This window comes from Oncorhynchus mykiss, chromosome 23 (genome assembly GCF_057628025.1).
Source record: "Oncorhynchus mykiss isolate SJ-2025 chromosome 23, ASM5762802v1, whole genome shotgun sequence".
Classification (NCBI taxonomy): domain Eukaryota; kingdom Metazoa; phylum Chordata; class Actinopteri; order Salmoniformes; family Salmonidae; genus Oncorhynchus; species Oncorhynchus mykiss.
In genome coordinates, this window is record NC_143044.1 from 52,920,629 (window position 1) to 52,935,941 (window position 15,313).

Here is a 15,313-nt window from a genome sequence, read left to right on the forward strand (position 1 = left end):
AACCTCATGACATCTCCCCTAGCTGCCAGTTACCCTAACCCATGTGTTCCTCTCTCCCCTAGCTGCCAGTAACCCTAACCCATGTGTTCCTCTCTCTCCTAGCTGCCAGTGCCCATTCGGCTGGAAGGGAGCACTCTGCTCTGAGACCGTGTCTGTGTGCGACGCTGAACACCGTCCCCCTCCCTTGTGTGCCCGTGGTTCCACCTGCGTACCCCTTCCAGACGGATACACCTGCCTCTGCCCCTTGGGCACCGGCGGACTGCACTGTCAGCAAGGTCAGAATACCGACCAAACACTAACCAAATACTATCAGGTCAGAATACTGACCAAACACTAACCAAATACTATCAGGTCAGAATACTGACCAAACACTAACCAAATACTATCAGGTCAGAATACTGACCAAACACTAACCAAATAATATTAGGTCAGAATACTGACCAAACACTAACCAAATACTATTAGGTCAGAATACTGACCAAACACTAACCAAATACTATTAGGTCAGAATACTGACCAAACACTAACCAAATACTATTAGGTCAGAATACTGACCAAACACTAACCAAATACTATCAGGTCAGAATACTGACCAAACACTAACCAAATACTATCAGGTCAGAATACTGACCAAACACTAACCAAATACTATCAGGTCAGAATACTGACCAAACACTAACCAAATACTATCAGGTCAGAATACTGACCAAACACTAACCAAATAGTATTAGGTCAAAACAATAACCAACCAACCCAACCAGTTTGTTCTAAAAAAAGAAGAAAAAGAAAGCGATTAACCTCTGTTAACCTCTCCCTCAATCTTTCCGTTAATCTCTCCGTTAACCTCTGTTAAACTCTCCGTTAACCTTTCTGTTAACTTCTCCGTTAAGCTCTCTGTTAACCTCTCTGTTAACCTTTCTGTTAAACTCTCCATAAAACACTGATGAAGGTCTATTGAGACCAAAACGTTGGTATACGTTTTTCCCCATTATCCTATCGTATCCATTTCCAGGGTTTTAAAATGTAATTACATCAAATGAATAGATCTCAGTCCCTCTCATATAACCATTTTTCTTTCCCCTTTTATTGATAGCGTGACACTAGGAAATAGATACAGTACCAGTCAAAAGTTTGGACACACCTAATCATTCAAGGGTTTTTCTTTATTTTTACTATTTTCTACATTGTAGAATAATAGTGAAGACATCAAAACGATGCAATAACACATATGGAATCATGTAGTTGCCAAAAAAGTGTTAAACAAATCTAAATATATTTTCAATTTTAGATTATTCAAAGTAGCCACCCTTTTCCTTGATGACTTTGCACATTCTTGTAATTCTCTCAACTACCTCCATGAGGTAGTCACCTGGAATGCATTTCAATTAACAGGTGTGCCTTGTTAAAAGTTCATTCGTGGAATTTATTTCCTTCTTAATGTGTTTGAGACAATCAGCTGTGTTGTGACAAGGTAGAGGTGGTATACAGAAGATAGCCCTATTTGGTAAAAGACCAAGTCCATATTATGTCAAGAACAGCTCAAATAAGCAAAGAGAAATGACGCATCATTACTTTAAGATATGAAGGTCAGTCAATCTGGAACATTTTAAGAACTTTGAAAGTTTCTTCAAGTGCAGTCACAAAAACCATCAAGCCCTATGATGAAACTGCCTCTCATGAGGACCGCCACAGGAAAGGAATACCCAGAGTTACCTCTGCTGCAGAGGATAAGTTCATAAGAGTTACCAGCCTCAGAAATTGCAGCCCAAATAAATGCTTCACAGAGTTCAAGTAACAGACGCATGAATCAGGCCTTCGTGGTAGAATTGCTGCATAGAAACCACTACTAAAGGACACCAATAAGAAGAAGAGACTTGCTTAGTCCAAGAAACACGAGCAAGGGACATTAGACCGGTGGAAATCTGTCCTTTGGTCTGATGAGTCCAAATTTCAGATTTTTGGTTTCAAGTAGCTGAACAGATGATCTCCGCATTGTGTGGTTCCCACCATGAAGCATGGAGGAGGAGGTGTGATGGTGTATTTTGTATTTATTATGGATCCCCGTTAGCTGTTGCCAAAGCAGCAGCTACTCTTCCTGGGGTCCAGTAAAATTAAGGCAGTTTATACCATTTTAAAAACATTACTATACATTCACAGATTTCACAACACACTGTGTGTCCTCAGGCCCCTACTCCATCACTACGACATATCTACAGTACTAAATCCATGTGTATTATGTTATCGTGTGTGTGTATGCAAATCAAATCAAATTGTATTTGTCACATACACATGGTTAGCAGATGTTAATGCGAGTGTAGCGAAATGCTTGTGCTTCTAGTTCCGAAAATGCAGTAATATCCAACGAGTAATCTAACCTAACAATTTCACAACAACTACCTTATACACACAAGTGTAAAGGAATGAATAAGAATATGTGAATATATGAATGAGTGATGGCCGAACGGCATAGGCAAGATGCAGTGGATGGTATAGAGTACAGTATATACATATGAGATGAGTAATGTAGGGTATGTAAACATATAGAAGTGCATTGTTTAAAGTGGCTAGTGATACATTACATCAAGATGGCAAGATGCAGTAGATTGTATAGAGTACAGTATATACATATGAGATGAGTAATGTAGGGTATGTAAACATATAGAAGTGCATTGTTTAAAGTGGCTAGTGATACATTTATTATATAGATTTTTCCATTATTAATGTGGTTGGAGTTGAGTCAGTATGTTGGCAGCAGCCACTCAATGTTAGTGATGGCTGTTTAACAGTCTGATGGCCTTGAGATAGAAGCTGTTTTTCAATCTCTCGGTCCCTGCTTTGATGCACCTGTACTGACCTCGCCTTGATTATAACGGGGTGAACAGGCAGTGGCTCGGGTGGTTGTTGTCCTTGATGATCTTTTTGGCCTTCCTGTGACATTGGGTGGTGTAGATGTCCTGGAGGGCAGGTAGTTTGCCCCTGGTGATGCGTTGTGCAGAACTCACTACCCTCTGGGAGCCTTACGGTTATGGGCGGAGCAGTTGCCGTACCAGGCGGTGATACAGCCCGACAGGATGCTCTCGATTGTGCATCTGTAAAAGTTTGTGAGTGTTTTTGGTGACAAGCCGAATTTCTTCAGCCTCTTGAGGTTGAAGAGGCGCTGTTGTGCTTTCTTCACCACGCTGTCTGTGTGGTTGGACCATTTCAGTTTGTCTGTGATGTGTACGCCGAGGAACTTAAAAATGTCTACCCTCTCCACTACTGTCCCGTCGATGTGGTAGGGGTGTGCTCCCTCTGCTGTTTCTTGAAGTCCACGATCATCTCCTTTGTTTTGTTGACGTTGAGTGTGAGGTTATCTTCCTGACACCACACTCCAAGGGCCCTCACCTCCTCCCTGTAGGCCGTCTCGTCGTTGTTGGTAATCAAGCCTACCACTGTAGTGTTTCTGCAAACTTGATGATTGAGTTGGAGGCGTGCATGGCCACGCAGTCGTGGGTGAACAGGGAGTACAGGAGAGGGCTGAGAACACACTCTTGTGGGGCCCCAGTGTTGAGGATCAGCGGGGTGGAGATGTTGTTACCTTCCCTCACCACCTGGGGGCGACCCGTCAGGAAGTCCAGGACCCAGTTGCACAGGGCGGAATCGAGACCCAGGGTCTCGAGCTTGATGACGAGATTGGAAGGTACTATGGTGTTAAATGCTGAGCTGTAGTCGATGAACAGCAATCTCACATAGGTATTCCTCTTGTCCAGATGGGTTAGGGCAGTGTGATTGCGATTGCGTCGTCTGTGGACCTATTGGGGCGGTAAGCAAACTGGAGTGGGTCTAGGGTGTCAGGTAGGGTGGAGGTGATATGGTCCTTAACTAGTCTCTCAAAGCACTTCATGATTACGGAAGTGAGTGCTACGGGGTGGTAGTCGTTTAGCTCAGTTACCTTAGCTTTCTTGTGAACAGGAACAAGGGTGGCCCTCTTGAAGCATGTGGGGACAGCAGACTGGGATAAGGATTGATTCAATATGTCCTTAACACACCAGCCAGCTGGTCTGCGCATGCTCTGAAAACGCGGCTGGGGATGCCATCTGGGCCTGCAGCCTTGCGAGGGTTGACACGTTAAAATGTTTTGCTCACGTCGGCTGCAGTGAAGGAGAGCCCGCAGGTTTTGGTAGCGGACCGTGTCAGTGGCACTGCATTGTCCTCAAAGCGAGCAAAGAAGTTGTTTTAGCCTGTCCGGGAGCAAGACATCCTGGTCCGCGACGGGGCTGGTTTTCCTTTTATCGTCCGTGATTGACTGTCGTATCTGAGCCGTTGAATTGCGACTATACTTTGTCTCTATACTGACGCTTAGTTTGTTTGATTGCCTTGCGGAGGGAATAGCTACACTGTTTGTATTCGGTCATGTTTCCGGTCACCTTGCCCTGATTAAAAGCAGTGCTTTCAGTTTTGCGCGAATGCTGCCATCATTCCACGGTTTCTGGTTTGGGAATGTTTTAATAGACGCTGTGGGTACGACATCCCCAATGCACTTGCTAATAAACCCGCTCACCGAATCAGCGTATTCATCAATGCTGTTGTTTGACGTAATGTGGAACATATCCCAATCCACGTGTTCGAAGCAATCTTGAAGCTTGGAATCAGATTGGTCAGACCAGCGTTGAACAGACCTGAGCGCAGGAGCTTCCTGTTTTAGTTTCTGTCTATAGGCTGGAAGCAACCAAATGGAGTCGTGGTCAGCTTTTCCGAAAGGAGGGCGGGGGAGGGCCTTATATGCGTTGTGGAAGTTAGAATAGCAATGATCTAGGGTTTTGCCAGCCCTGGTTGCGCAATCGATATGCTGATAGAATATAGGGAGCCTTGTTTTCAGATTAACCTTTTTAAAATCCCCAGTTACAATAAATATATCCTCAGGATATGTGGTTTCCAGTTTACATAGAGTCAACTGAAGTTCGTTCAGGGCCATCGATGTGTCTGCTTGGGGGGGATATATGCTGCTGTGATTATAATCATTCTCTTGGTAGATAATGTGCCAATGTTTATGTTGCTTCACAGTCCCCTCTGTTCCATAAGTTGTTTTTTATCTGTTTTTTTTTATCTAATTTTACTGCTTGCGTCAGTTTCTTGATGTGGAATAGAGTTCCATGTAGTCATGGCTCTATGTAGTACTGTGTGCCTCCCATAGTCTGTTCTGGACTTGGGGACTGTGAATAAACCTCTTGTGGCATGTCTTGTGGGGTATGTATGGGTGTCCGACCTGTGTGCCAGTAGTTTAGACAGACAACTCGGTGCATTCAACATGTCAATACCGCTCATAAATAAAAGTAGTGATGAAGTCAAGCTCTCCTCTACTTTCAGCCAGGAGAGATTGACATGCATATTATTAATATTAGCGGATACACCTGCCTCTGCCCCTTGGGCACCGGCGGACTGCACTGTCAGCAAGGTCAGAATACCGACCAAACACTAACCAAATACTATCAGGTCAGAATACTGACCAAACACTAACCAAATACTATCAGGTCAGAATACTGACCAAACACTAACCAAATACTATCAGGTCAGAATACTGACCAAACACTAACCAAATAATATTAGGTCAGAATACTGACCAAACACTAACCAAATAATATCAGGTCAGAATACTGACCAAACACTAACTAAATAGTATTAGGTCAAAACAATAACCAACCAACCCAACCAGTTTGTTCCAAAAAAAGAAGAAAAAGAAAGCGATTAACCTCTGTTAACCTCTCCCTCAATCTTTCCGTTAATCTCTCTGTTAACCTCTCTGTTAAACTCTCCGTTAACCTTTCTGTTAACTTCTCCGTTAAGCTCTCTGTTAACCTCTCTGTTAACCTTTCTGTTAAACTCTCCGTAAAACACTGATGAAGGTCTATTGAGACCAAAACGTTGTTATACGTTTTTCCCCATTATCCTATCGTATCCATTTCCAGGGTTTTAAAATGTAATTACATCAAATGAATAGATCTCAGTCCCTCTCATATAACCATTTTTCTTTCCCCTTTTATTGATAGCGTGACACTAGGAAATAGATACCGTACCAGTCAAAAGTTTGGACACACCTAATCATTCAATGGTTTTTCTTTATTTTTACTATTTTCTACATTGTAGAATAATAGTGAAGACATCAAAATGATGCAATAACACATATGGAATCATGTAGTTGCCAAAAAAGTGTTAAACAAATCTAAATATATTTTCAATTTTAGATTATTCAAAGTAGCCACCCTTTTCCTTGATGACTTTGCACATTCTTGTAATTCTCTCAACCAGCTTCATGAGGTAGTCACCTGGAATGCATTTCAATTAACAGGTGTGCCTTGTTAAAAGTTCATTCGTGGAATTTATTTCCTTCTTAATGTGTTTGAGACAATCAGCTGTGTTGTGACAAGGTAGAGGTGGTATACAGAAGATAGCCCTATTTGGTAAAAGACCAAGTCCATATTATGTCAAGAACAGCTCAAATAAGCAAAGAGAAATGACGCATCATTACTTTAAGATATGAAGGTCAGTCAATCTGGAACATTTTAAGAACTTTGAAAGTTTCTTCAAGTGCAGTCACAAAAACCATCAAGCGCTATGATGAAACTGCCTCTCATGAGGACCGCCACAGGAAAGGAATACCCAGAGTTACCTCTGCTGCAGAGGATAACTTCATAAGAGTTACCAGCCTCAGAAATTGCAGCCCAAATAAATGCTTCACAGAGTTCAAGTAACAGACGCATGAATCAGGCCTTCGTGGTAGAATTGCTGCATAGAAACCACTACTAAAGGACACCAATAAGAAGAAGAGACTTGCTTAGTCCAAGAAACACGAGCAAGGGACATTAGACCGGTGGAAATCTGTCCTTTGGTCTGATGAGTCCAAATTTCAGATTTTTGGTTTCAAGTAGCTGAGCAGATGATCTCCGCATTGTGTGGTTCCCACCATGAAGCATGGAGGAGGAGGTGTGATGGTGTATTTTGTATTTATTATGGATCCCCGTTAGCTGTTGCCAAAGCAGCAGCTACTCTTCCTGGGGTCCAGTAAAATTAAGGCAGTTTATACCATTTTAAAAACATTACTATACATTCACAGATTTCACAACACACTGTGTGTCCTCAGGCCCCTACTCCATCACTACGACATATCTACAGTACTAAATCCATGTGTATTATGTTATCGTGTGTGTGTATGCAAATCAAATCAAATTGTATTTGTCACATACACATGGTTAGCAGATGTTAATGCGAGTGTAGCGAAATGCTTGTGCTTCTAGTTCCGAAAATGCAGTAATATCCAACGAGTAATCTAACCTAACAATTTCACAACAACTACCTTATACACACAAGTGTAAAGGAATGAATAAGAATATGTGAATATATGAATGAGTGATGGCCGAACGGCATAGGCAAGATGCAGTGGATGGTATAGAGTACAGTATATACATATGAGATGAGTAATGTAGGGTATGTAAACATATAGAAGTGCATTGTTTAAAGTGGCTAGTGATACATTACATCAAGATGGCAAGATGCAGTAGATTGTATAGAGTACAGTATATACATATGAGATGAGTAATGTAGGGTATGTAAACATATAGAAGTGCATTGTTTAAAGTGGCTAGTGATACATTTATTATATAGATTTTTCCATTATTAATGTGGTTGGAGTTGAGTCAGTATGTTGGCAGCAGCCACTCAATGTTAGTGATGGCTGTTTAACAGTCTGATGGCCTTGAGATAGAAGCTGTTTTTCAATCTCTCGGTCCCTGCTTTGATGCACCTGTACTGACCTCGCCTTGATTATAACGGGGTGAACAGGCAGTGGCTCGGGTGGTTGTTGTCCTTGATGATCTTTTTGGCCTTCCTGTGACATTGGGTGGTGTAGATGTCCTGGAGGGCAGGTAGTTTGCCCCTGGTGATGCGTTGTGCAGAACTCACTACCCTCTGGGAGCCTTACGGTTATGGGCGGAGCAGTTGCCGTACCAGGCGGTGATACAGCCCGACAGGATGCTCTCGATTGTGCATCTGTAAAAGTTTGTGAGTGTTTTTGGTGACAAGCCGAATTTCTTCAGCCTCTTGAGGTTGAAGAGGCGCTGTTGTGCTTTCTTCACCACGCTGTCTGTGTGGTTGGACCATTTCAGTTTGTCTGTGATGTGTACGCCGAGGAACTTAAAAATGTCTACCCTCTCCACTACTGTCCCGTCGATGTGGTAGGGGTGTGCTCCCTCTGCTGTTTCTTGAAGTCCACGATCATCTCCTTTGTTTTGTTGACGTTGAGTGTGAGGTTATCTTCCTGACACCACACTCCAAGGGCCCTCACCTCCTCCCTGTAGGCCGTCTCGTCGTTGTTGGTAATCAAGCCTACCACTGTAGTGTTTCTGCAAACTTGATGATTGAGTTGGAGGCGTGCATGGCCACGCAGTCGTGGGTGAACAGGGAGTACAGGAGAGGGCTGAGAACACACTCTTGTGGGGCCCCAGTGTTGAGGATCAGCGGGGTGGAGATGTTGTTACCTTCCCTCACCACCTGGGGGCGACCCGTCAGGAAGTCCAGGACCCAGTTGCACAGGGCGGAATCGAGACCCAGGGTCTCGAGCTTGATGACGAGATTGGAAGGTACTATGGTGTTAAATGCTGAGCTGTAGTCGATGAACAGCAATCTCACATAGGTATTCCTCTTGTCCAGATGGGTTAGGGCAGTGTGATTGCGATTGTGTCGTCTGTGGACCTATTGGGGCGGTAAGCAAACTGGAGTGGGTCTAGGGTGTCAGGTAGGGTGGAGGTGATATGGTCCTTAACTAGTCTCTCAAAGCACTTCATGATTACGGAAGTGAGTGCTACGGGGTGGTAGTCGTTTAGCTCAGTTACCTTAGCTTTCTTGTGAACAGGAACAAGGGTGGCCCTCTTGAAGCATGTGGGGACAGCAGACTGGGATAAGGATTGATTCAATATGTCCTTAACACACCAGCCAGCTGGTCTGCGCATGCTCTGAAAACGCGGCTGGGGATGCCATCTGGGCCTGCAGCCTTGCGAGGGTTGACACGTTAAAATGTTTTGCTCACGTCGGCTGCAGTGAAGGAGAGCCCGCAGGTTTTGGTAGCGGACCGTGTCAGTGGCACTGCATTGTCCTCAAAGCGAGCAAAGAAGTTGTTTTAGCCTGTCCGGGAGCAAGACATCCTGGTCCGCGACGGGGCTGGTTTTCCTTTTATCGTCCGTGATTGACTGTCGTATCTGAGCCGTTGAATTGCGACTATACTTTGTCTCTATACTGACGCTTAGTTTGTTTGATTGCCTTGCGGAGGGAATAGCTACACTGTTTGTATTCGGTCATGTTTCCGGTCACCTTGCCCTGATTAAAAGCAGTGCTTTCAGTTTTGCGCGAATGCTGCCATCATTCCACGGTTTCTGGTTTGGGAATGTTTTAATAGACGCTGTGGGTACGACATCCCCAATGCACTTGCTAATAAACCCGCTCACCGAATCAGCGTATTCATCAATGCTGTTGTTTGACGTAATGTGGAACATATCCCAATCCACGTGTTCGAAGCAATCTTGAAGCTTGGAATCAGATTGGTCAGACCAGCGTTGAACAGACCTGAGCGCAGGAGCTTCCTGTTTTAGTTTCTGTCTATAGGCTGGAAGCAACCAAATGGAGTCGTGGTCAGCTTTTCCGAAAGGAGGGCGGGGGAGGGCCTTATATGCGTCGTGGAAGTTAGAATAGCAATGATCTAGGGTTTTGCCAGCCCTGGTTGCGCAATCGATATGCTGATAGAATATAGGGAGCCTTGTTTTCAGATTAACCTTTTTAAAATCCCCAGTTACAATAAATATATCCTCAGGATATGTGGTTTCCAGTTTACATAGAGTCAACTGAAGTTCGTTCAGGGCCATCGATGTGTCTGCTTGGGGGGGATATATGCTGCTGTGATTATAATCATTCTCTTGGTAGATAATGTGCCAATGTTTATGTTGCTTCACAGTCCCCTCTGTTCCATAAGTTGTTTTTTATCTGTTTTTTTTTATCTAATTTTACTGCTTGCGTCAGTTTCTTGATGTGGAATAGAGTTCCATGTAGTCATGGCTCTATGTAGTACTGTGTGCCTCCCATAGTCTGTTCTGGACTTGGGGACTGTGAATAAACCTCTTGTGGCATGTCTTGTGGGGTATGTATGGGTGTCCGACCTGTGTGCCAGTAGTTTAGACAGACAACTCGGTGCATTCAACATGTCAATACCGCTCATAAATAAAAGTAGTGATGAAGTCAAGCTCTCCTCTACTTTCAGCCAGGAGAGATTGACATGCATATTATTAATATTAGCGGATACACCTGCCTCTGCCCCTTGGGCACCGGCGGACTGCACTGTCAGCAAGGTCAGAATACCGACCAAACACTAACCAAATACTATCAGGTCAGAATACTGACCAAACACTAACCAAATACTATCAGGTCAGAATACTGACCAAACACTAACCAAATACTATCAGGTCAGAATACTGACCAAACACTAACCAAATAATATTAGGTCAGAATACTGACCAAACACTAACCAAATAATATCAGGTCAGAATACTGACCAAACACTAACTAAATAGTATTAGGTCAAAACAATAACCAACCAACCCAACCAGTTTGTTCCAAAAAAAGAAGAAAAAGAAAGCGATTAACCTCTGTTAACCTCTCCCTCAATCTTTCCGTTAATCTCTCTGTTAACCTCTCTGTTAAACTCTCCGTTAACCTTTCTGTTAACTTCTCCGTTAAGCTCTCTGTTAACCTCTCTGTTAACCTTTCTGTTAAACTCTCCGTAAAACACTGATGAAGGTCTATTGAGACCAAAACGTTGTTATACGTTTTTCCCCATTATCCTATCGTATCCATTTCCAGGGTTTTAAAATGTAATTACATCAAATGAATAGATCTCAGTCCCTCTCATATAACCATTTTTCTTTCCCCTTTTATTGATAGCGTGACACTAGGAAATAGATACCGTACCAGTCAAAAGTTTGGACACACCTAATCATTCAATGGTTTTTCTTTATTTTTACTATTTTCTACATTGTAGAATAATAGTGAAGACATCAAAATGATGCAATAACACATATGGAATCATGTAGTTGCCAAAAAAGTGTTAAACAAATCTAAATATATTTTCAATTTTAGATTATTCAAAGTAGCCACCCTTTTCCTTGATGACTTTGCACATTCTTGTAATTCTCTCAACCAGCTTCATGAGGTAGTCACCTGGAATGCATTTCAATTAACAGGTGTGCCTTGTTAAAAGTTCATTCGTGGAATTTATTTCCTTCTTAATGTGTTTGAGACAATCAGCTGTGTTGTGACAAGGTAGAGGTGGTATACAGAAGATAGCCCTATTTGGTAAAAGACCAAGTCCATATTATGTCAAGAACAGCTCAAATAAGCAAAGAGAAATGACGCATCATTACTTTAAGATATGAAGGTCAGTCAATCTGGAACATTTTAAGAACTTTGAAAGTTTCTTCAAGTGCAGTCACAAAAACCATCAAGCGCTATGATGAAACTGCCTCTCATGAGGACCGCCACAGGAAAGGAATACCCAGAGTTACCTCTGCTGCAGAGGATAACTTCATAAGAGTTACCAGCCTCAGAAATTGCAGCCCAAATAAATGCTTCACAGAGTTCAAGTAACAGACGCATGAATCAGGCCTTCGTGGTAGAATTGCTGCATAGAAACCACTACTAAAGGACACCAATAAGAAGAAGAGACTTGCTTAGTCCAAGAAACACGAGCAAGGGACATTAGACCGGTGGAAATCTGTCCTTTGGTCTGATGAGTCCAAATTTCAGATTTTTGGTTTCAAGTAGCTGAGCAGATGATCTCCGCATTGTGTGGTTCCCACCATGAAGCATGGAGGAGGAGGTGTGATGGTGTATTTTGTATTTATTATGGATCCCCGTTAGCTGTTGCCAAAGCAGCAGCTACTCTTCCTGGGGTCCAGTAAAATTAAGGCAGTTTATACCATTTTAAAAACATTACTATACATTCACAGATTTCACAACACACTGTGTGTCCTCAGGCCCCTACTCCATCACTACGACATATCTACAGTACTAAATCCATGTGTATTATGTTATCGTGTGTGTGTATGCAAATCAAATCAAATTGTATTTGTCACATACACATGGTTAGCAGATGTTAATGCGAGTGTAGCGAAATGCTTGTGCTTCTAGTTCCGAAAATGCAGTAATATCCAACGAGTAATCTAACCTAACAATTTCACAACAACTACCTTATACACACAAGTGTAAAGGAATGAATAAGAATATGTGAATATATGAATGAGTGATGGCCGAACGGCATAGGCAAGATGCAGTGGATGGTATAGAGTACAGTATATACATATGAGATGAGTAATGTAGGGTATGTAAACATATAGAAGTGCATTGTTTAAAGTGGCTAGTGATACATTACATCAAGATGGCAAGATGCAGTAGATTGTATAGAGTACAGTATATACATATGAGATGAGTAATGTAGGGTATGTAAACATATAGAAGTGCATTGTTTAAAGTGGCTAGTGATACATTTATTATATAGATTTTTCCATTATTAATGTGGTTGGAGTTGAGTCAGTATGTTGGCAGCAGCCACTCAATGTTAGTGATGGCTGTTTAACAGTCTGATGGCCTTGAGATAGAAGCTGTTTTTCAATCTCTCGGTCCCTGCTTTGATGCACCTGTACTGACCTCGCCTTGATTATAACGGGGTGAACAGGCAGTGGCTCGGGTGGTTGTTGTCCTTGATGATCTTTTTGGCCTTCCTGTGACATTGGGTGGTGTAGATGTCCTGGAGGGCAGGTAGTTTGCCCCTGGTGATGCGTTGTGCAGAACTCACTACCCTCTGGGAGCCTTACGGTTATGGGCGGAGCAGTTGCCGTACCAGGCGGTGATACAGCCCGACAGGATGCTCTCGATTGTGCATCTGTAAAAGTTTGTGAGTGTTTTTGGTGACAAGCCGAATTTCTTCAGCCTCTTGAGGTTGAAGAGGCGCTGTTGTGCTTTCTTCACCACGCTGTCTGTGTGGTTGGACCATTTCAGTTTGTCTGTGATGTGTACGCCGAGGAACTTAAAAATGTCTACCCTCTCCACTACTGTCCCGTCGATGTGGTAGGGGTGTGCTCCCTCTGCTGTTTCTTGAAGTCCACGATCATCTCCTTTGTTTTGTTGACGTTGAGTGTGAGGTTATCTTCCTGACACCACACTCCAAGGGCCCTCACCTCCTCCCTGTAGGCCGTCTCGTCGTTGTTGGTAATCAAGCCTACCACTGTAGTGTTTCTGCAAACTTGATGATTGAGTTGGAGGCGTGCATGGCCACGCAGTCGTGGGTGAACAGGGAGTACAGGAGAGGGCTGAGAACACACTCTTGTGGGGCCCCAGTGTTGAGGATCAGCGGGGTGGAGATGTTGTTACCTTCCCTCACCACCTGGGGGCGACCCGTCAGGAAGTCCAGGACCCAGTTGCACAGGGCGGAATCGAGACCCAGGGTCTCGAGCTTGATGACGAGATTGGAAGGTACTATGGTGTTAAATGCTGAGCTGTAGTCGATGAACAGCAATCTCACATAGGTATTCCTCTTGTCCAGATGGGTTAGGGCAGTGTGATTGCGATTGCGTCGTCTGTGGACCTATTGGGGCGGTAAGCAAACTGGAGTGGGTCTAGGGTGTCAGGTAGGGTGGAGGTGATATGGTCCTTAACTAGTCTCTCAAAGCACTTCATGATTACGGAAGTGAGTGCTACGGGGTGGTAGTCGTTTAGCTCAGTTACCTTAGCTTTCTTGTGAACAGGAACAAGGGTGGCCCTCTTGAAGCATGTGGGGACAGCAGACTGGGATAAGGATTGATTCAATATGTCCTTAACACACCAGCCAGCTGGTCTGCGCATGCTCTGAAAACGCGGCTGGGGATGCCATCTGGGCCTGCAGCCTTGCGAGGGTTGACACGTTAAAATGTTTTGCTCACGTCGGCTGCAGTGAAGGAGAGCCCGCAGGTTTTGGTAGCGGACCGTGTCAGTGGCACTGCATTGTCCTCAAAGCGAGCAAAGAAGTTGTTTTAGCCTGTCCGGGAGCAAGACATCCTGGTCCGCGACGGGGCTGGTTTTCCTTTTATCGTCCGTGATTGACTGTCGTATCTGAGCCGTTGAATTGCGACTATACTTTGTCTCTATACTGACGCTTAGTTTGTTTGATTGCCTTGCGGAGGGAATAGCTACACTGTTTGTATTCGGTCATGTTTCCGGTCACCTTGCCCTGATTAAAAGCAGTGCTTTCAGTTTTGCGCGAATGCTGCCATCATTCCACGGTTTCTGGTTTGGGAATGTTTTAATAGACGCTGTGGGTACGACATCCCCAATGCACTTGCTAATAAACCCGCTCACCGAATCAGCGTATTCATCAATGCTGTTGTTTGACGTAATGTGGAACATATCCCAATCCACGTGTTCGAAGCAATCTTGAAGCTTGGAATCAGATTGGTCAGACCAGCGTTGAACAGACCTGAGCGCAGGAGCTTCCTGTTTTAGTTTCTGTCTATAGGCTGGAAGCAACCAAATGGAGTCGTGGTCAGCTTTTCCGAAAGGAGGGCGGGGGAGGGCCTTATATGCGTCGTGGAAGTTAGAATAGCAATGATCTAGGGTTTTGCCAGCCCTGGTTGCGCAATCGATATGCTGATAGAATATAGGGAGCCTTGTTTTCAGATTAACCTTTTTAAAATCCCCAGTTACAATAAATATATCCTCAGGATATGTGGTTTCCAGTTTACATAGAGTCAACTGAAGTTCGTTCAGGGCCATCGATGTGTCTGCTTGGGGGGGATATATGCTGCTGTGATTATAATCATTCTCTTGGTAGATAATGTGCCAATGTTTATGTTGCTTCACAGTCCCCTCTGTTCCATAAGTTGTTTTTTATCTGTTTTTTTTTATCTAATTTTACTGCTTGCGTCAGTTTCTTGATGTGGAATAGAGTTCCATGTAGTCATGGCTCTATGTAGTACTGTGTGCCTCCCATAGTCTGTTCTGGACTTGGGGACTGTGAATAAACCTCTTGTGGCATGTCTTGTGGGGTATGTATGGGTGTCCGACCTGTGTGCCAGTAGTTTAGACAGACAACTCGGTGCATTCAACATGTCAATACCGCTCATAAATAAAAGTAGTGATGAAGTCAAGCTCTCCTCTACTTTCAGCCAGGAGAGATTGACATGCATATTATTAATATTAGCGGATACACCTGCCTCTGCCCCTTGGGCACCGGCGGACTGCACTGTCAGCAAGGTCAGAATACCGA

General features: G+C 43.7%; 1 protein-coding gene across 1 annotated transcript in view; it reads left to right on the top strand.

Moving 5' to 3' along the window:
• LOC110516873 (protein eyes shut homolog) overlaps window positions 1–15,313 on the top strand; it is a 240,571-nt gene that overhangs the window by 207,991 nt on the left and 17,267 nt on the right. The window contains exon 20 of the mRNA XM_090217983.1: window positions 103–275. Within this exon, the coding sequence (XP_090074109.1) occupies window positions 103–275 (173 nt within the window). The remainder of the gene's footprint in view (window positions 1–102; window positions 276–15,313) is intronic.